Source organism: Nematostella vectensis, chromosome 9, assembly GCF_932526225.1.
Source record: "Nematostella vectensis chromosome 9, jaNemVect1.1, whole genome shotgun sequence".
Classification (NCBI taxonomy): Eukaryota; Metazoa; Cnidaria; class Anthozoa; order Actiniaria; family Edwardsiidae; genus Nematostella; species Nematostella vectensis.
Window position 1 is genome coordinate 3,956,526 of NC_064042.1, and position 22,904 is coordinate 3,979,429.

A 22,904-nucleotide genomic window follows, 5' to 3' on the forward strand; every position below is an offset into this window, starting at 1 on the left:
AAAGTTCTTTCTAATTTGCCTTTCGCCCAATCTTTATTGGTACCCTGGTCACCAAAGGGTTTAGAATTGATTACAACAATAAGTTCTTGTGATTAGTAACATAGGGCAACACGGTTATCTCGACCAATGGTGATATAAAAACACCTCACGTGTTAGTGACTTTGTATGTCACTTGAGGTATGTACAAAATTTGCGTGATGATGATTTCTAAGTGACTAGTGACTATAAATCCTTGATAATATTTACCTCAATTGTACGTTATATTTTTAGCTAACGCGCTGGTATTATCTTTGTACGTGATTACAAGGATCTGCGGGACTATGTTACGCGCTAGTGGTATTTCTAGAGCCCACCCTTTGATCACACAGATCCGCGATATGAGCATCTTACGCACTAGTGACTCTACTGCCTACCCGTTGATCACATAGATCCTCGATATGAGCATTTCACGCGCTAGTGACTCTATTGCCTACCCTTTGATCACACGGATCCGCGATGTGAGCATCTTACCCGCTAGTGACTCTACTGCCTACCCGCTGATAACATGGATGGGCTATATGAGCATCTTACGCGCTAATAACTCTACTGCCTACCCTTTGATCACATGGATCCGCGATATAAGCATTTTACGCGCTAATAACTCTACTGCCTACCCTTTGATGACATGTATCCTCGATGTGAGAATCTTATGCGCTAGAAACTCTACTGCCTACCCGTTGATCACATGGATCCGCCATATGAGCATTTCACGCGCAATTAACTCTACTGCCTACCCTTTGATCACACGGATCCGCGATATGAGCATGTTACGCGCTAGTAACTCTACTGCCTACCCTTTGATCAAACGGATCCGCCATATGAGCATCTTACCCGCTAGTAACTATACTGCCTACCCTTTGATCACACGGATCCACGATATGAGCATCTTATGCGCTAGTAACTCTACTGCCTACCCGTTGATAACATGGATCTGTGGCTTTAGTCCTGTGCAACTCCTGGTACTCACTCCCTCTTATGTCTGTGCCTACTCCCCTCTCGTCCCTACCACCAGGCCTGGCCGCAATGCGTGTCCCAGGATGCAATGGGGCATACTGCGCATTCTCGCTGTATTGTGTCGTCGCCTGTAAAGATTGGTACACTTCAGGTGGTAAACCTCGTATTCTTGTGTTCGCATAACCTGGCTCGCCTTGATCACCTGTGTCGTTCCTTGCTCTCCTCGCGGGTGGATTCTGTCTACTCATTCTAGTGCTATCAACGCTATCGTACTGGCGATTGGCTGGCACATGCTGATCACGTGATGCATGTCTATTCATAGCTTCATACTGCGTGACATTGCCCTCTTGCGTTACATCCTCGTATTGCGTGACATTGCTCCCTTGCGTTACATCTTCGTATTGCGTTACGTTTCTACGGTTGGGTGGTTGTGTTTGTGTATTGTTCACTGGTTCGTATTGTGGAATGGGGTCAGGGGTGGGTCCCCTATTGTCCGATGGGGCGACCTCGTAATCTCCCACCCCTGGTATTACATGTTGGTCTTGGTTGACGTTTTCTTGCATCGCCACATTCTTAAGAGAAAGCATAAATTATGTTTAAAGTGTTTTCACCTTTAAAAAGCTCACTACTCGGACATAACTCAGTATGTTTTTTAGGAAAAGTATTACCTGGAATCCAGAGTAGCCTGGGTTATCAGGTTCAGATCTGTTGGAGAATTAAGGTACTTGAATTCAAGATCAAGAATATAAAGCGCTGTTATTTAACGAAGTTTTTATACCTTTCTCTCTTTGCTGTTAGACCTGTGAAATAAAAAGTAGCATCTTTAAAGTAAATCTTTTAAGTTATTGTAACAGAAGTTTAACATATCTAAGCGACTTACCTGCCCTCTTCAGCACTGCGATGTAGACAATCAGACAAATGATGACCAAGAACAAGATGGCGACCAGCACAGCGAGACCAACAATGGTTGAATTCTGATCATTTACCTCGACAGCTGGATCAAAAGAAAGAACGTCGAAGTTACGACTTCACCAGAACATGTACCTGTACCTATTATCACACCTATAGGAGAGATCATGATGGTTAATTGACTAGCATATGCAGCTGTAAGGGTGGTACTGATGATGACAAGACTAGCACGCTTATCTGTGGGGGTGGTACTGATGGTCACGTGACTAGTACACGCACCTGAGGGGGTGGTACTGATGTACACCGTGTCACGCTTATGTCTCCCCGCACCGACAAGGTGATCTCCACCTCGTACAGAGTGTCAGGCTCAAGATTATCCAACACGCACGACAGCGAGGCTGAACTACTGACACCTGATGACGTCGCCCAGTCACGTGACGTCCCAAGTATAGGTCTAGCGCACATCGTACACTGCACATACCCAGATGAGTTTCACCACGTGACTTTCTATCTTTTGAAGATCTTGAAAACATGCTATCTGAATTACATGCTGTCTGAATTACATGCTATCTGGGTTACACGCTATTTGGGTTACACGCTATTTGAATTTCATGTTCTCTGGACAGTACACGCTATCTGGATAACACGTTATTTGAATTGCATGTTCACTGGATTTCACACTTTCTGGATCTACTTCGTACTAACCCGTCAGACACTTTCCAGGCTTGGTCGTAGCAGCGGTAGTGGGCGTAGCAGCGGTGGTGGGCGCGGCTTGGGTGGTCAGAGGAAGGGGGACGTTGTTTGAGGGTATTGCTGGAAAAATGATGAGGTATTAATTTTTTTTCAAATATATGCTTGATAGGACCGGGTGCAAGTTGTCACTAAGTGCCAATCACCGGTAAATTTCGCAGCTTGAATTATGGCTAGTGAACTCTTTTGTGGTAAACGCTATTTGGATTGCATGCCATCTAGATTGCCCGACATTTGGATGGGAAGCTGTCTAGATCTACGCGTTCTACTTACCTGCTAGGGGTTGCACGCTATTGGGATCGATGTCCAAGCCATAGTTTGGGGCATTCTTGAGTAACTCGCTCTTAAAGTATTCCTCGGGGTCAGAGACATCGCCAGTGAGAGTGAACGAAGCATCTACGATGACACTTCCATTCCTGTTCAAGCAAGGTGGAGTAGAGTTAAACCAACTGAAACAAATATATGTATATATGTAGACATGACGGAAAAACATGACATGACGCTTCAAAAAGGCCCATTTCACATCAAATAAGGCGGAAAATTTCTCTAAGTACTTAGTGAGTAATAGCAAACAAAATATTAAATGCGACATTTTTTAAAATTGATGCGACTTTTTGTAAAGTGTCTTTGAAATTAGAGCTTTTCGTCCCTGAGCCCATACATAGCGCAAGGATGATAAAGGTAAAAATATCTTAAAAAGCTAAAATCGGGGTATGTGCATTTCGGCCTCATGTTATTTGTGTTTTGAAAATCAGTCCAGAATACAAGGAACCGATGGTCATTGTAAGAAATTGTCTTTCTTTCTCTATCTCGAATTGCGCATTTTCCAGGTTTTTCCGTCATGTCATATACGAATGTTTCTACGAATCTTGCCTGAACGATAAACTGCTTCTATTGAAACAGGGGCCTTGTGCTGCATCACACTGGAAACAAAAGAAACGTCTTATTATTGTAATAAGGACGACTTAAAGAGTGTCTGTCGTAAAGTACAAAGTGTGACAAGCCATCTACTGATTTAGGGAAGCTGTTCCAAGCTGTTTCGAATAAATTACGTAAAAAAAGCATGAGTAGCTGTATGTGATTTCGCTCATAATTTGTCTTCTAATTCTGGTTGAAAACAATTAGAAAGGCGTGGCTGACAAGGGCTCTTTAAAGGGGGTCAGCTTGTTGTTCTCGCCAGTACAAGTTCCTGAATAATAACATTCAGGAGCATTCAAGCGAAATGTAAGGACCTATTATTGGTCAGGAAATATACAAATATAGAAGAGTAAAAACGACTAAGACTGTGACAAAGTTTTTATCTCTCGCTGGTGGTGCATTATGGGTAGGATAAGTTTGTTTGTTTGACATTGGTGTAATGCCGGTACGTCCGCTCATCTCTCGGTCTGTTCAGAGAATAATTCAAACGTAACATCAGTAATATATAAACTTACCAAGTTTTCAATTTGTTGGCGGTCGTTGTCAGTCACATCCCATTTTCCATACTTTTGTATTGCATTTTTGTTTCTTATCCTCCAAGACATTATCAGATTTGTTCTCCTGATATCTGTGCCAAACGAATAAAAAAGCAAAGTATTTAGGATTCAGCACATACTAGATTCTTATATAATAAAAAACAAACGGTGAACTCCTACTGTATCTACAAAAGGCACAGTTAAAATGCAATGTCTATTTATATCTGTTAAATCTGTTTGTCGATCAGTTTGGTTAAGACACTTGTAATACTCAATTGTCTACCAAATCTGTCCGTCGATTTGTCGATTTTGTCAATTTGGCTAAGAAATGTGTAATATAGCCGTGCTCAATGTATACTAACCCAAATAGAAAGTAATGTTGGCCAGTGGATAACCTTCAACTGAGCAGGAGATGGTTTGGCCTCGTTTAAGCGGTACGGCGTAGGAAGGGTTCTTGTTATCAGCACTGAACGATATCAACGATGCCCGTCCTGTTGTGCACGTGACAACCGGTGGTTGGAGAATGTTTGTCTTCATCTCCACAGTAACATTTGTCAGTGCATCGTTGGCAAGGCAGATGGCATTAGGTTTGTTAAGACTTGCATCTGTAAATCAAAAGAACAGGCCACTATCATGAGAAATCAAAACACAAAACATCAGTAAATCAAAACAAGGCACAATGAAGAAAAATCAAATCACAACATATCATTAAATAAAGACAGGCCACAATCAAGAAAAATCAAAACACAACACATCAGAAAATCATAAAAAGACACAACCTAGCCAAATATAAAAATACAACATTTAGGTCATTTGTGCATTCCAAGAATAATTTGTCGAAATCAGATTACTTGTTGGGTACCATAAGGAGCACCACCAAGCATGGTGTTTCACTGGACAAAACATGTACCGGAGATGGTAAAGAGACTACGGTTGACATGTGGTCACGTGATCAAAGGAGCTACCGGAGATGGTAAAGAGACTACGATTGACATGTGGTCACGTGATCGAAGGAGCTACCGGAGATAGTAAAGAGACTACGGTTGACATGTGGTCACGTGATCAAAGGAGCCTGTCAATCAATCAAACGTTCTATTCACCTAAGCAGACAAATATCAAGTGTATCAAGCCATAAAAGCAGACCACGCATGTAAACTATTTGTATTGTTAAGTTTTTAGATAGAACCAAGGTGCAATAATATTGATTAAATTTTAAGAAAAAAGCAAAAAAAAAAAAACACTATAAGGATCCAAAACGAGCCAAAAATTGGTAACGAGTTTCCAAGCTGCACACACTATATCGGACCATCTGAAAGGAAAAAGGAAAAATGTATAAGAGTATGGTAGACTGTCACTGAGCTGGGCGAGGCTGGTACCCAAATTGCTAAGGAATTTATCTTATTCTAAACGCATTTCTACTACGGTTTCAAGTCTGCGGCGACCATGAGCAGCAGTAGGCATGTAGAGATTGTGTGCGACAGGTTACCGACACCAGGGGAGATAGGTGGGCCAAATCTTTCCCGCTTACCCTGAACGCTATTACTGATACTTCAGCCAAAAAGGACACCGATAAATTTTTATACTTCCTGGGCTGAAATGCCTTATATCTGCTGGAATGCAACTCACGCACGAAAGGGAGAACAAACATTCTACGACTTGTAAGTTAATTCATGCTCGAAGATCCAGCGTACTTTGCGAGAGCTCCCAAAGGTCACCTACGCGTTATTTTTCGAACAGGATTTTTATGGCCGAGAAAAAAAGGCGCTGGATCCTCGACCATGGAGTTAATTATATGCAGTAAAAATACATCGTCATGTTAATTTTAAACAAATTAGCAGTGTCATATAATATATCAGCTATTTACATTGGTCTACACCTGTCTTACTCCATAAGAAAGTTATTCTTTCTCCATAAAATATACATACATTCTTTTTTTTCTATAAAATTCGTTTGGTAATACACACATCTTCGCAAAATATTTTTATTTCCCCGAACCCCCCCCCCCCCCCCCCCGGAGTTTGTTGTCTTGCTATAAACTGATAAGAATAGATTTCAGAGACGCTTTCCGAGAGGATCAAGTCAGAAGAAACATCAGTGAGAAAGAAAAGTGTACAAAATCTTCTTCTCATGGCTGCCTTACATTCACTGAAACAGATATAAATGTTCTTAATTTTGTAACAATAGGTATCACAAATTTCAAAAAGAGCAACTAGCAGTAAACGACGTACCTTGTCTTGTCCGTATGAAGGGATTAATTTTCCGCAAATATTGGCTATTGGCTATGGAAGGGATGCACTCATTCTGACATTCAAGTATTTTTTTACATATTTACGGATATCTCATTGTTTACAAGCAAGCTCATCAACTATGGATATCACTTCTATTATGTGTAATCTCTGGTAACAAATTACTATTGGAATGCAAAGTTGCGAAATCAAGTACAGTAATGATTGACATATAGGGAAATAAGAATCTACAATTAATATAATACTAACATGTTACAGTAATATTGACTCTTTCGCTTTGCTTGGTGTTGTTGCAGGCACTTTCCGCGAGGCAGCTGTAAGAACCGGTATCATTCAACGACCCGCTAAATATAAGACTTCTATTGCTGCTAAACCATTCGCTGTTCTTGTACCAAGTGATGCTGACAGGTCTAACCACATTAGTTGTACACTCCAAGGTAAAGGGAACTCCTCTTTTTACCATTGGAGCTGAAATGTTGACGAACTTTATATTTTCTAAAAAGGTAAAATAAGTAAATAAATAAATGTCTTGCAGCATCATTCCATAGCTCGATAAATTTTTAATAAATACACAAAAATAACCTTTAACAGGTTTCATACCTTGCACATCAATGCTAATTGTGCTATTCTGACCAATTCCTGCTGTGTTATTCGGCACACAAGTGTATTCATGCTTTCCTAAAGTGTTTAACGTCAAGTTGAATACCCCTCTAGACTTCTCTATCAAAAGGGTCTTGTTAACGAAAAGCGAGTAGTGGATGTCATCTGGTTTACCCGTCGCTGTGCAGTTAAAATAAACGCTGGTCCCCAGACAGTAAGAGCTTTCCAGACGTGTTAGGCTTGTTTTCTCTGGTTTATCTGGAACAGGAAAACAAATAAGCCTCGGGTTTTGAACAGTTATATAAGGATATTTCCCTAAACTATGGCCTTTTAATTCCACCCACTCCCCCCCACCCCGTCCTAATAAATAAAGTAAATGTACTGGCAACAAACAAGCAAAAGGGCATAAAGGCCATGACAAAATCAAATCCTAACCTTTGACAAACTATTTTTAATTAGATTACATCAAGTATGCTGAAATCTTAACATTTTACTTTGATATGTGTCTCTTTTTTAACTCACAGTTGACGGTGATGTTCATCGCTTTTGTATCAACCGGACACTCGTTGCCGTTGTTCACGGTGCATGTGTAGGTTCCCCCATCTCTTCTCGTGATAGGACTGAAGGTGTAGCTCCCAGTGTTGGTCAGCACCGAGCTGTTTGGGTGGAAAATCGCTACTCCCAAGGGCTCTGTACCAGATGCGTTGCATCGAATTGTTACATCGGACCCTTCGACTTCAGTTTGTGTCGAGGTAAACCTTGTTATTCGTGGTGGTTCTGAGGCAAAAAAAAATCAATTAATTTCCGCAAAAAGAAAGATGTGTATGCAGGATTATTCTGGTGAATTCTTATTGATGACAGCGTACATGCAAAGTATCAGTGTTGCTCTTATTTGCGGTATAAATAAAGGAGATGTTGTTACAAGGTAGAAGCGATCATATAATATCAGATTCACGATAGAAAATACCTTTGACAGTGAAGAAGCCGGTCTTATTTTCTCCATCTCCCACCTCGTTACTGGGAACACACTTGAAGATACTCAAGCCAGAAGCGTTAAGACTAATGATAAATTTTCCGTTCATATTTGAGGCAAGCGCCGTATCATTGCGATACAGAGTGTAGTTGATGTTGTCTGGGTTAGCCAACGCTGAGCAATTTAACGAGACAACATCCATGACACAGCCGATATGCTCATTTGGTATTAATTTGGTGTTTTCTGGTTTATCTACAAAGCAATATTAACGTTGTGAGGCAAAAGCTTCAATCCGATGAAGAGTACAGGAATGCGAAAAGAAAAGACAAAAGATGACACTTTAGCAAGTTAAGGACCTATAAAACGCTCTTCACAAACCCAACAACAAGGTGATTAGTTTACAGGAATACAAAGGTGTTAGCACGATATTGGAAGTTAGTAACAGTTTTAGGTAAAAAGAATGTGTCAAAAAAAAAAGCAAAAGAGAAGATCCGATAAAATGCCTTGTGTTATTTATTACAACATCAGCGTGCATTATTGATACCATATTGAGTTAGTTCTTACTCTTGTAACAAACCGATGAGTGGACTTAGAAGAATGAGAGATACAAAAGAATAATGGCCTCGAACAATACCCTTGCAATGCACAAATGAGAATTGAAACAGTGAAACATTTTACATGAAATATACGTATAACAGTATTTTTAAATACTGTTATACGTATATTTCATGTAAAATGTACATGAAAGTATGATATAATTATTTAAACTTACAGTTAACAGTGATATTCGTTGTGTTTGTGTCATTTGAACACTCGTTGCCGTTGTTCACGGTGCATGTGTAGGTCCCCTCATCTCTTCTCGTGATATGACTGAACGTGTAGCTACCGGAGTTGGTCAGCACCGAGCCGTTTGGATGGGAAACCGCTATTTTCAAGGGCGCTGTACCAGACACGTTGCACCAAATTGTAAAATTGCTCCCTTCTACAACAGTTTGTGGTGGGGTGAAGCCTGTTATTTTTGGCGGTTCTTAGAAAAAAAAAACAGCAACAAAAAAGCATAAGTAAATTAATTCTTGTCAAAATATACAGTATAATATGCGAGGATTGTTCTGATGGATTCCATTTTTGGTGAAAGCGCACATGCTACATGTCACTGGAATCAAAATCCAATATCTGTAAATTGCTTTTAGCGTCACCGACTGTTTGGAAGGAAATTTCTATGTGCAAGGATTCCGTTCTAGATGCGATGCACTGAATTAAAACATCAGCCCCTCTGACAGAAGTATTCTGTTTCGAATTGAATGGCTCGCTTAACAGTCTTAATAGTCATAATTTTAAATATTATCAAGAAAAAGCTACAAAGAATAAGTATTTTTATTCTTTTTTCCCCCGAACGATAAGACATTGGAACACTTTACCTAATGAACTTGTCGAGCTAGGCTCAATCGAACATTTTAAGCGTGACCTCGAAATCTATCTTAATAATAATAAGAATTGAATTTTAATTTTATAATTTTATTTCTATATATTATTGAATTTTCTTTTCATTATTTAATATTTTATATATTCTGTATATACTTAGTACCTATCCATGTATATATGTATATATTTTTATTTACTTATCTCCTTATTTATTTATTTATATGTAAATACTTTTATTTAAGGTTGGTGTGATATCGCAAGATTTTTTACCGACTAAATAAATGTAGATGTAGATGTAGATGCTTAACTCATATGACGGCAGTAAAAAGTTTCTATGTCTGTGTGGAGTAAACGTAGTCTCCACACTAAACTATAATGATACAAGCATACTGCATGCTTATTCACTGATAATGAATATCAAAGACAAGAGCCCCGATACTCTATACAAGAGTCTAGTTGTGTCGTGTTTGGCTGACATACGTCATGTGACCACACTAACGGTCCCTGGAGCCTTGGTACGGATAAGCGATGAACACCAAGAACAGTGTTATATTCATAGAGCTACTTCAAAAAAAGTCGCACTACAGTAAATAATATATAAACCTAGAATTTTTAAGATCATGCTGAATAGGTTCTTATAAATCGGGGTACCTTTTGACAAATCGGGCTGTTTAGGTTCTTTGGTTCTTATTTTTTCATTAGTCATAATGTCACAAGTCTGTCTTTAACAATAAAAATAGATGCTGAACATAACATATAAGTCCATGTTCTACTTCTAAATATGCAACGTACCGACATATTTAAGAAAAGTAATTTTTCTTTTTTTGTTATCAACCGTTTTAAATTGTTTTCACATATTTTATTTTATATGTTCCAAATAAGCTATATCCAGAATTTTGACAATCAACATTTGAGTGACCAAATAAGAACCTATTTATACCCTCCAGGCTTATTAGGTTCTTATAAAAAGGGTGCTTCAAATGTCAAATTTCAGCCTGCAGGTTCTTAAAATGTCTAGATTTTTATACGCGGTTGTTTACTGTATGAGAATCTGTGTCGTATCCCGCAGTGCTTCGTGGGATTTCAAATAAACCAGCACACAAGCGTGACTAAAGACGATTCTAGGCTTGACAACCTCCAGCGGTCTTGGCAACGTACTTCTAAATATTATCATGGTTCTGTAAAGGACCCGAAATGATCCCAGGACCCGAAACGATCCCAGGGCCCGAAATGATCCCCAAAAGTACCCCAACTGATCCTCGGACCCGAAACGATACCGAGGAGTCCCCGAAATCAACCCCAAGGAATTGCGGTAATGGACAAAGGGAAAGCAGAAGAAATACTTGCAATTCTTGAAGCATAATTAAGGGTTAACAGCGACTCGATTTCTAAACAACGTGACTTAAAATATTAAATTTCAACACAATACTTCTATTTATTACATTGCCCGGCGTTAAACCCATAAACAGAGTCTAAAACAAATACACAATTTTTAATTGCTACTGAAAGAAATACAGCATGTATAAACATAGCACAGCTTTGCTCAGATCATTCAAACTTTTGACCTTCCATCACACTCTGCGGTTGCGGTTCAAACACATGACTCTGACACTATAAATCTCATTTCCGGTAAACATCACCCCTAAAAATTTATATTCATTCGACAACCTAAACATGCATTTCACCACGAAATCCTTGTTCACACGAGCGAATATTTACCGACACATTTTAGGCAGCCGGTTTGGTCGAGAGGATGTAATGACAAAAGCACACTGAGTTATACACTCGAACAACCCTACTACCGATGCAAAATATTAAAAGGATGTGGCTTTTGTTGGTTGAAAGCAATATTATGTGAGTTTTGAACTTCCTCATGTAGTCGTGCGTACACCCCTGCATGATCTCATGATATGATAGGTCTTTCATTCACCGAAAACAAACATGCCAAAAAATAACTTTAAAACATTTCGCTTCCTATAAAAAGCAGCATGTCCTATCTGTAAAGACTTCTTTTATGGCTTGTTATGTAAAATTGATTTATCCACGCCGGGTTCTTCAAATTACTATCACAAAGAATTGTTAGTTGACCCCAATTTCTGACTCAACCACTGTATTCCCCCGCAGTCGTATGTTAAAATCTTAATACTATAGTTTTAGTTAATGTAAATTTCCTTTTAATAACACAAACAAAGCTAAATGTATCATATGTTTTTAAAACTGAAAGCCAATCCTTACACATTCCTTTAGTTGTCCATTACTGTAATTCCTTGGGGTTCATTTCGGGGACTCTTGGGGATCGTTTCGGGTCCCGGGGTCAGTTGGGGAACTTTTGGGGATCGTTTCGGGTACTGGGATCGTTTCGGGTCCTGGGATGATTTCGGGTCCTGTACAGTTCTCGGTGCCCGAGATTTTGTCACTATTACGTTACCCATAAAGCACTGCGGGCAACGGCTCATGGATTCTCAAAGTCCAAACTTATTTGAATTAGATGTATGAAAGTATACATATATATGCCATACCTTTGACTGTGACGGTGACGCTCTTGTTGTGTCCATCCCCCGCCTCGTTACTGGGAACACACGTGAAGATACTCACGCCAGAAAGGTTACGAGGAAGGACAAACAGTCCGTGCATCTGTGAGGCAAACTCCGTACCATTGCGATACAGAGTGTACGATATGTTTTCTGGTTTACCCGCCGCTGAGCAGTTTAACAAAATAATATCTCCAACGCATCCAGAAGACGAGTTTGCGTCAAGTGACGTTTTCTCTGGTTTATCTATAAAATGCTAAAGTAAGCTAAAATGCTTTTTAGCCGAGAAGAAATCTAACAGAAGAAAAATCACAAAAGTACAGTAGGCTAAAAAATCATTTAAATAGAGAAGTTGCTTTCATGTACAGCTGATGACAACAATCATATTAACAAAGACGCCGTATCGAAACGTTGACAACATATTGCCACAGACACCGTTATCCACTTGAGTGCACTTACATTTTAAGGCAAAAAATGGCCAGCCATGAAAGAAAAGAAACTGTGAGTGCTTATAGTTCCTTTATTATTACTTTACTTTACTTATTTTATTTCACCACTTTTCATTTGATATCATTTCAGACAATGACAATGCTATACACATTCTACTGAATTGCTTCACAAGACATTTACAGTCTTACTACTGTGGTACCTATAAAAGCCCCATAAGAACACCGAGTTGAGTGTTTAGCATTATCTTGAGATGCACAAATGAGAAAATCTTAGTTACCAAGGATAGTTTATGGGGATACAACGGATAATACAGTCAGAAAAACAATACGGGACAAAGAATACACTCAAGGGTCAGCAGAAGAGACAGTTGGCAAAACGCGAAAAAAAAAGCGAAAAAAAAAACTCACAGTTGATAGTTATACTCGCTGTGTTTGTGCCATTTGAACACTCGTTGCCGTTGTTCACGGTGCACGTGTAGGTCCCCTCATCTCTTCTCGTGATAGGACTGAACGTGTAGCTCCCGGAGTTGGTCAGCACCGAGCCGTTCGGATGGGAAACCGCTATGTTCAAAGGCGCTGTACCAGACGCGTCGCACTGCATGGTAAAACTATTTCCCTCTACAACAGTTTGTGACGGGGTCAGACTCGTGATGCGCGGAGGTGCTACATGAAGAAAAAAATGTACTTTTTATTATCATTCTTATCTTCGCAGACATCGCTAGAAAATTGAAACAGTTTGTAGTACGGTAAAGCCTGTTATTTTTGGCGGTTCTAAGAAAAAAAAAACAGGGACAAAAAAGCATAAGTTAGTTTCTGCCAAAATATGTATGCGAGGATTGTCCTGATTGATTCTTTTCCCTCTATAACAGTTTTTGGCGAGGTGGCTAGTGATGCGCGGAGGTGCTATATATGGAGAAGGAAGGTCTTTTTTTTATTATTGCAGACAGCGCGAGAAAATGGTTGGTGGCAAGTCTAGCTTTTTGTTCTATTTTTTACGTTGCACGAGCAAAAAAAAAAGGGTGCTTGAGCTCACAGCGCTGATAGAAAAAATATATTAAATAACACTTTCTTAAAAAAGGCTATTCTATTTGAGAAGCCGAAATGGAAAGAGAAATGAATCAAACATCCAGCAACAAATATGTATCAAAGGTCTCGGTACATAATTTACAAAGAAAGCTTACAATAGGCTGATGTCATTGACCAGCGCACGGTAAATCCCACGAGTTTATTTGGCAAATGATTAAAAACTTAAAACCGAACAACGTTTCAATGCGTCTTAAATGACGAACGTTGAATTTAGTCTGTTTTTCGAAAAGGCTCATTTTAGAGTCGATAGAGGTGACTCAGAAGCACCCCTCGGTCTATTGGCCTGTAGGGCCCCACGTACGCACATAATACTACCTCAGCCATGTAAGGGTGAGCAGTTCAAATATTTATACATTTTTTAGCAGTGAAACATTGAAAGCTGAATATTTAGCACTTAACAAAAACCTCAAGTTATAGTTAAGATAATGTCAAGTGTTATATACTTTTATATTACCGGGAAGTTTTATCATATCCATACCTTTGACAGTGACGGTGACGCTCTTGTTGTGCCCACCTCCCGCCTCGTTACTGGGAACACACGTGAAGATGGTCACGCCAGGAGTGGTAAGAGGAAGGACGAACAGTCCGTGCATTTGTGAGGCAAACTCCGTACTATTGCGATACAGAGTGTACGATATGTTGTTTGGTTTACCCGCCGCTGAGCAATTTAACAAGGCCATGCCACCAATACATACGGAAGATGCATTTGCTACCATTGTAGTGTTTTCTGGCTTATCTGGAATGAGATATCAGCTATTGCATTAAGCAAGTAGGAAGTATAGAGCGAAAACTTTAAGGAATTGAGTACAGGAAGTAATTTCAAATTTAAAAAAAGTAATTAGTGCGGTATTAAAAATATCAAGTAAACATCGTATAGCATATAATAAGGTCATCATCAAAACCTTTTTCTGCTCTCCCGTCACATGTATTCTGTATTGTATCATCTGAATTATTTCTACAAATATTCACTACCCTGTTAAGAACTCGCTGCAACATGGGGGTGATTGCCCCTCCATGCCCATCAGCAATTAAGCATTTTCCATAATAAAGACATCTTACAACAAATCATTTTGAGATTAAACGACTAGGCATGCAAAAGAATGACAATTTATATTCTATAAAAGATCACCTATTTATCTTTAAAAGAATTCCGATATATTGTTCGTTTAAAACCATGCACATTTTTGCAAATTTTTAAAATCAATGTGACAGAAAAATAAAGGTATTCTGCTAAAATAACATTATACCACCGCAGAGAGAATTCTGATGTACCAATAAATGTAAAAGCATATGCTTACATCTCACTACGAGTGTCGCATTTCTGGTGTGATTTCGTCCACATCCATCAGTAACCACACATGTGTAGACCCCTGACATGTCGCGATGCACCATGGGAATGGTGTAGGACGGTCCGTGTGCTACGGTGTGCCCCTGAGGGTTGATCCATGTGAAGGTTGGTGGAGGAGTACCACCAGCTGAACACGTCAGGTTCACTTGGTCACGCTCGGTCACGTTAGGACTCGGTGGGGTTATATTAACGCTGCTGGGTGGAACTGGAGGTAAAAAAACGTATAAAATATTTTACTTGCATTGTCGAAGCAAATTTGTTTATGAAACAGATCGAAACCATAGAGAGTCTGGGAGTCATGTTCTTGGTGGTTAACTGTCACTGCCCTTGCCCACTTATCTGTAGAAAAAATCACGTGAATTTTTAATGAAATATAAACATCTTATGCATATATGCATTGCGTGACGTAAAAACGTGATGCATTGTTAGTTAAAAAGAAAACTGTGTGCAATAAAAGCCATTGCTAAAGTAAGAAAGAACATTTGTCCGCCCTTTCGCGAGTTTTGAGTTTAACATCAGTTCCGTTATTTAACTTCCCTGCTAGCAGAGGCCTCTTTTCTCTGTATTTCGCTGGGATGGCCTCGCGAACGCCAGCCCAGCGAAATACAGAGAAAAGAGGCCTCTGCTAGCAGAGAATTATGTAACATCCCGAACGCAGGAATCATAAAATTACAAAACCATACAAAACCAGGTGTTTTAATATTTTTTTTTTATATTATCAGGAAACATCGCCAAAGTTGCGAACACCCTCCTCCCCCCCACCCCACCCTCCCTCCCTGGGTACGGGCCTGCTTTGAAGAAGAGTATCGTAGCTGCCGCTCTTCTTTCTTTGAGGCCACACGACTGTAGTTACTGGTTTCCATATCCTTCTTGGCCGATATAGTCCTTCAGTATACACCACATCACACATGATATGAAACCGAAATTACTGGCGGATCATCGTTGAAGCAGACTGATGTGTTGTACTGCAACTGCTAGTGCTGCTAGCTTCATCAGGTTAATAACGACGTAGATATTAAAAATACAATCCTCTTCTTAACTCCTGAAATTCCAGTTCGGTCTTTTCTATCAGTTAAAGTAGAAATCAGCACACCAGCTCTAGCAATTGGAAAGTAAAAACTTTTCGCATGGAAGTTAAAGTACCGCGGCCATCCGTAACGTTGGCAGAGGATTGCATGACGACGACCTCCTTGTTGACTAAACGCATAGAATGCGACTTAACGTCAAAATCCGTTGTAAAGGGCCTATTTTGTCGCAAATGACCAAGAAAATAAAAGAGAGATAAAAAGAAAAGGAGGGGCTCTCTGGCACTCTAGACACCAAAAGAGCCAGCCTTATATTCTACCGTGCCTAAATCACTTACTCATTGTGAGTCAATACGCTTTTCTTACCCTGCACTTTGAGTAGAGTGTCTGATGCAGACTGCCCAATAGGGAAGTTCTTTGAGGCGACACGACACTGTATTTCATAGGTGCCGAATCCATCCGCGCTGTTGTTAACCTTCAGTGTAAACACCACATCATACACGGGAGATGAACCCGAGTACGATGCCGACATTACTCGATCACTGAACGCTGGTTCCTTTCCCGAATTCGTTGCATACATCATGGTTGGTGATCCACCCGCCTTTAAAGGCTGTTGCCAGATAGACACAGCTCCGATCTCTTCATCCGAGTTCAGAGTCACTCTCCATGTCAGTGTGGCATTCTCGCCATCGTTGAAGCAGACGGACGTGATGTACTGCCACTGCCATGTATCAGAAGATGCATCTGGCGAATCAGAAAAGGTGGATATTTTACATGAACCAACTATCCCAGCAAATAGTATAAAGAAAGGCAATGGACTGCGGGGTCGTTGCATTATTTGTGTTTTACTGCCACTCTGTGCCATTCTGACACATGACAATCCGATGTGCAAATGGAGTTAGATTTACCTGTCGTAATTAGGCACACCAAGGCACCAACAAGGAATACCAGATGAATTGAACCCATCGAAGAAGATTTCTCTTGTGCTCAACAGGAAGTAAACACTGCAGCTAAAATGTTTTGCATATTTTGACATATCTTAAAAATAGGGGGCCGCTTGAATTCCCATGAGTTGTTTAGGAGTAGATGAGCCAGCCAAGCATGCTTATAGATACAAAAATCAGTTACAGTAGGATAAAAAACAGATCATGCCACAAGATTAAATCTAAAAATGGGACTAAATTACAAATTATCTTAAATTACCTGATTCAACACTCTACTTGTCCGTGCACGGGCTATAGGATAGCTTTATTCAGAAATGATGTTTAATATCTTGTTAGTGTTACGAGGTAACGCGTAGGGAATACAGCCAGTTTAGGTAGACTCCATGAGTATAAATAGCGAGGGTTACTACATCAATATCAACTGCCTTGTATGTAGTGTTCGTTCCTAAGAGGTTGAACGAGCAGATTTTTAAAAGGGCTCAAATTAGAGCTGCTTTTTTCTTCGTGACCGTTATTGCATACACTTGATTAAAAAATCTTATAACGCCACCAAGTTTTTACTTAATCCTTCAATCAATTAACATCACTTTGATAAGGTCAAATATCGTAACAAAGCCCCCAATACAGCACACACATTAGATATAGACATCCTCCTTCTAGAGATTTCACCAAACGTTTACCTTTAAAAAGGAACAGTTCTTCTAGCACCGCAAAGACCACAATGAAATTTACCATTAATTTAACCTCCGTTATTCGCAGGAATCAAACGCAATCTTGGGGCCTATTCCGGGGGGTTACCTTCACATCGAGGATGCTCCACCTCGCGAATTATTAGCATTTGCTAAAGTACCGACTAAGAAGATCTTTTTAATCGTGTGAGAAGCTAACGCGACAGGGGTATTAGAGCTGCATAGCTACTTTTGGTGACCAGGGCACCAATAAAGATTGGGCGAAAGGAAAATTAAAAAGAACTTTGAGAAGGGAGATGAAGACAGGGAGGGAAAAAGGGTTGGAATGACTAGAATAGTGGTAAGGACGCACGAATAAATATGGGAATGACGAAGAAAAGTGATTTTTTATTGTAAGTTATTAATTATGTTTCAAGTAACTGGGTTAAGAATTGATTACAACAATAAGCATACCATGCAGGATAAAACTAACGTCAAATATAATTAGCAAATTAGTTCATGTTGGCAGTAACCAGTAACCAAGCGAGCCTCTGTAAACCCACACTGTGAAAGACGTGTTGTTTCAGGTCTACACGATAGGATACCTTGGTTGCGCTTCCAAAGATAACTAACCACTAGCAGCAATTGAAAAAGTCCATAATATTCGGGGGTTTCTATTGAAACGACATTAAAACGTATTTATTTATTGTTCCTGGTATACTTTACCGCGTGATAATAGCGAGAGATAGCATGATGATCTTTGTTGATATATCCAGTTCATGTGAATGGTAACATAGGGTAACACGGTTATCTCGACCAATGGTGATATAAATACACCTATCGCCTTGTGACTAGTGACTAAATCTTTGATAATATTTACCTCAAGTGTACGTGTACGTGTGTATTTTCAGCTAACGCGCTGGTATTATCTTTGTACGTGATTACAAGGATCTGCGGGACTATCTTACGCGCTAGTGGTATTTCTAGAGCCTAGCCGTTGATCACATGGATCCGCGATATGAGCATCTTATGCGCTAGTAACTCTACTACCTACCCGTTGATAACATGGATCTGTGGCTTTAGTCCTGTGCAACTCCTGGTACTCACTCCCTCTTATATCTGTGCCTACTCCCCTCTCGTCCCTACCACCAGACCTGGCCGCAATTCGTGTCCTAGGATGCAGTGGTGCGTACTGCGCATTCTCGCTGTGTTGTGTCGTCGCCTGTAGGGACTGGTACACTTCATGTGGTAAACCTCGTTTTCTTGTGTTCTCGTAACCTGGCTCGCCTTGATCACCTGTGTCGTTCCTTGCTCTCCTCGCGGGTGGATTCTGTCTACTCATTCTCGTGCTATCGACGCTATCGTACTGGCGATTGCCTGGTACATGCCGATCACGTGATGCATGTCTATTCATAGCTTCATACTGCGTGACATTGCCCCCTTGCGTTATATCATTATAGTGCGTGACGTTACTACGGTTGGATGGTCGTGCTTGTGTATTGTTCACTGGTTCGTATTGTGGAATGGGGTCAGGGGTGGGAACCTTATTTTCTGATGGGGCGACCTCATAGTCTCCCATCTCTGGGACTGTGTGCTGGTCTTGGTTCGCATTTTCTTGCATTGCCACATTCTGAATAATAATAGATTATTTATAACGTTGTTTATTGGTACCTCACTTCTCAAGTCGTTGTATGTACTCTAGAAGAAAGAGAAATAAATGTTTACCTGGAATCCAGAGTAGCCTGGGTTATCAGCTTCAGGTCTGTTGGGAAAAGGTTATGTTAACTCAAAAACAAGAATATGTAACGATAGCTGGATAGTATCAAGTTTTTCATACCTTCTTTTCCTTGTTGTAAGATCTGCAAAAGAAGAAAAGAATAAAACTTTATATTTCGTATTATAAATTTAGCTTTGTGGATTTTTAAAAGAGAAGGAGGGCGGGGGTTTACCCTGGCTCCTGGGTACCATAGGCTCCGAGCTTCGCGGCGACAACGTTTTGGCTTCGCGGCGATCGCTCAAATCGTTGTCGCCGCGAAGCTCGGAGCCTCTGGTAACCAGGGTAGGGTGGGGGGGTCAAACAAGTTTTGGGGTTTCTCCTGGGGGGTCAACAAAGTTTTGATGTTGACAAAGGGGGGGTTGTACAGAAAATGCAAGTGGAGTGGGGCTGAATACCGACCCCCCCCCCCCCCCCCCCGGCCATAAATAATGAACACTCCATTAGTACTACTTCGAGGATGGCTGAAATGCTACATATAACATAAAACAGTAAACATATCTGACGGACTTACCTGCCCTCTTCAGCACCACGATGTAGACAATCAGACCAAAGATGACCAAGAACAAGATGGCGACCAACACAGCGAGACCAACAATGGTGGAGTTCTGATCATTTACCTCGACAGCTGGAACAAAGTGTAATATAGACCGTATAAGATACATAAAGTAGAGGTGTAAAATGTGACGTAGCGATATTACTCTCCTACTGGTGTCTAATCACGTGGCAAACTCGTTGATCTGAACGGAGTTATCCTGGCAGTCACGTGACAAGAGCTTGTGCCTGTTAGTTGAGATAGCCCTGATGATCAACTGAAAAGCACACAGACCTGTGGGGGTAGTACTGATGCTCACGTGACTAGCACACGTACCTGTAGGGATAGTACTGATGATCACGTGACTAGCAAATGTACCTATTGGGGTGGTCCTGATGATCACGTGACTAGCACGTGGGGATTGTCCTATGGTAAGGTGACTAGCACACGTACCTGTGGGGGTGGTCCTTATGATCACGTGCCTAGCACACGTACCTGTGGGGTTGGTCCTGATGGTCACGTGACTAGCACACGTACCTGTGGGTGTGGTACTGATGGTCATGTGACTAGCACACGTACCTGTGGGGGTGGTCATGATGGTCATGCGACTAGCACACGTACCTGTGGGGGTGGTCCTGATGTAGACCGTGTCACGCCTCGTGTCTTCCCGCACCGACACAGTGACCTCCACCTCGTACAGAGTGTCAGGCTTAAGATCATCCAACACGCATGACAGCGAAGCTGAACTACTGACAACTGATGACGTCACCCAGTCACGTGACGCTCCAGCTAGAGGTCTAGCGCGCATCGTGCACTGCGCATTACTATAAGGCCTTGACCACGTGACTTTGATTCTTTGATGGGTAGGCCTGACATCATCAAACTTTGGCGCCTGTTGAGTATTCACTGGAAGAGGAATGGCTTCGATAAATAAGCTCTATAAACCCAAGCCCATATATAAGCTTATAACTTAGTCTTTATGTTATTAAAGGTAAGAAACCGAAAGGAACTAATGCTACAATGATGTCGATGATAATGCAAAGGAATATATAATGATAACAAATGATAACAACGACGAAGACTAGCTTCTTACTTTGCTGCATCTTGACATTTGTTTACGACAATCGTTTGGCTTCTTAGCTTTATAGATTAGTCTTATGTATATGATTAAAGCAAGAAATCGAAAGGAACTGATGCTGCTATGATGACGATGACAATGCTGGTGAATATAGTGACAAAAATAGTAACGACGATTACGACGATCTTCTTACCTTGCTGCAATTTGACACTTGACGGTTCAATCGTTAAGTTGTATCTTGGCGCATTTTGTAGAAGGGCATTCTTGAGCGGTACAAAGGGATCTGAGACGTTTGCTGGCGTTGTCAGGGTTACGTACACGATTAGATTGCCCGGCCTGGGATGGATAAGAAAAGAGCAGTCTGTGCATTATTCTAACATTTAATTAATATATTTACATGGTTTTGTTAAGGTTCTTACCCATAGCTCAAGGAGACCTTAGTCATACAAGTGGCATCGATGCTTTCTTGTACCTACAGAAATGTTAAGAGAGGTTAAAGCCGCATTGTCATCAGTCTACTGCCGCAGGTAAGACGGAAACCTCAACCGTTAAAAGACAAAAGAATCTATTCGAATCCGAAATATTTAACAGGCCATCCGCTCTAAATTATCAGTCACATCCTCAAAAAAACTTCCAATAGACACACAGCTTTCTATTATCGACCGGAAGTAAACTGGTGACAGTGCGACTTTAAAAGGTCTACAGTCTAAGATCTAGTAGATCTTACAACTCCCAAGCAGCAACTGGTTATTCAGGTTACCAGTTTTTCGAGGCTCGTTTTCATTTGATCGTTTGGTGGGTATTTGGCGTTTGTAAGCCGGAAACTTCCATTTCTTGTCTGCTCCGAGGTCGCTGCAACTATAAAACACGAAAACGTTTAGAGGGCCTTGCAATTTAAAAATTATGCTAATGCTTCCGGTAGAGCGCGTGACACAACAGAAAAGGTTGAAACGGTTAAGCGCCCCAGTACTTACCCACAGTGAATGTATGCCGAGATCCAGGGAAACCTTCCGCGTGACATGTCACCTCAGCTTCGTCTACACTTGTCAATTCAACTTCGTAAGTGACTCTTCTTCCAGGCTTGCTGGTCAAATGTGATTGTAACTTTTTGCTGCTTGTCACACAGATCATGTCAGGGGGAGGGGTCTTGTTTGTTTCTATGGTGATACTAACAGCTGGTGACTTTATGCACTTGAGTGGATACCTCTCCATGTCGACATCTGTCAAAATGACACGCATAGGATATTAAATCTGACTTAAATGGCTCTCTAGGATTGGGGTAAGAGGGTGATTAGTGATAGACATTACATCGACCCCTTGGTATTAGACAAAAAGAGTCAGGCATCCCATAAACCTACAATTACCCCCCCCCCCCCCTCCACCCTTATCACATCCCTGTTTTTCTTGTCCCAGCTTAGTTATTGCCTTACTATAAAAGTGCTCAAGGACAGCCACTTTACAGCCACTTACAATAAACCGCTATGTCCGTTGATGCTGAGCCACAGCCGTCAATCACAGTACAGTTATAAACTCCCCCTTGATCTCTGCTTATTGAGGGGAACGTGAGTGTTGGTTCCTTCCCTTGAAGGACGCCATCTTTGACCCAGTTGATACTTGACGGATCAACAGCACTAGCGCTGCACGTCATCTGCACGTACGACCCCTCGCTTGTTGTGATAGTACGCGCAGGCGCAATGGACACAGACGGGCGGAATTCTGGGTATGAAATAAAGAATGATGTCGAAATATGACATTCACTCGCATGTGATAAATATTCACGGAATATTTTAATATTGGCTCCGTTTTTACTCTAAAACCAGCTGTAATGCTTGTATTGATCATACCCCGAGAGAACATTGATCATTATTGGTACTGTTTGATTGTTTGGTTTGATTGACTATACATGCTATTCCCCAAACGATACAGGATTTTGAGTTCTGGGCGGTCATAATAAGACTACGAAATCGACTGTAACAAGAGAACGCCGCTCCAGGTTCGTTTTCCATCATGAACAATCACTTTGATAAGCTGCATTTCCGCTTTTTTTTTATCAATTTATAAGAAGAAGAAAGGATGTACCTTGCACAACTGTTCTAGCAGTGGCATTTTGTCCCAAACC

At 40.7% G+C, this 22,904-nt stretch overlaps 3 protein-coding genes across 4 annotated transcripts in view; all 3 read right to left on the bottom strand.

Annotated features, from left to right (window-relative positions):
• Positions 1-14: 14 nt before the first annotated feature.
• LOC5517321 (hemicentin-1) lies at positions 15-15,250 on the bottom strand. Of its 2 annotated transcripts, XM_048733110.1 has the most exons (18): positions 14,712-15,095; positions 13,892-14,149; positions 12,736-12,990; positions 11,867-12,124; positions 8,698-8,952; positions 7,920-8,177; positions 7,475-7,729; positions 6,953-7,210; positions 6,602-6,847; positions 4,469-4,711; positions 4,086-4,198; positions 3,526-3,575; positions 2,926-3,068; positions 2,608-2,715; positions 1,874-1,987; positions 1,772-1,793; positions 1,662-1,698; positions 15-1,565 (listed from the first exon to the last, which is right to left on the bottom strand). In XM_048733110.1, the coding sequence occupies exons 1-18, from the start codon at positions 14,803-14,805 to the stop codon at positions 927-929; spliced, it is 3,606 nt and encodes a 1,201-aa protein (XP_048589067.1). In that variant the 5' UTR covers positions 14,806-15,095; the 3' UTR covers positions 15-926. The 2 variants fall into 2 exon arrangements, with proteins under 2 accessions (XP_048589067.1, XP_048589068.1); XM_048733111.1 differs by lacking the exon at positions 1,772-1,793 and having other exon boundaries at positions 1,395-1,565; positions 14,712-15,250.
• Positions 15,251-17,786: 2,536 nt separating this feature from the next.
• The window catches only part of LOC5501179 (hemicentin-1), a 68,706-nt gene continuing 63,588 nt past the window's right edge, over positions 17,787-22,904 (bottom strand). The window contains exons 14-17 of the mRNA XM_048733109.1: positions 19,687-19,800; positions 19,236-19,257; positions 19,124-19,160; positions 17,787-19,028 (exon numbers count right to left, since the gene is read on the bottom strand). Coding sequence (XP_048589066.1) covers positions 18,426-19,028; positions 19,124-19,160; positions 19,236-19,257; positions 19,687-19,800 — 776 coding nt within the window. The 3' untranslated portion in view covers positions 17,787-18,425. The remainder of the gene's footprint in view (positions 19,029-19,123; positions 19,161-19,235; positions 19,258-19,686; positions 19,801-22,904) is intronic.
• LOC5498892 lies at positions 21,365-22,453 on the bottom strand. The gene is made up of 3 exons (XM_048733137.1): positions 22,256-22,453; positions 21,760-22,005; positions 21,365-21,643 (listed from the first exon to the last, which is right to left on the bottom strand). The coding sequence occupies exons 1-3, from the start codon at positions 22,431-22,433 to the stop codon at positions 21,537-21,539; spliced, it is 531 nt and encodes a 176-aa protein (XP_048589094.1). The 5' UTR covers positions 22,434-22,453; the 3' UTR covers positions 21,365-21,536.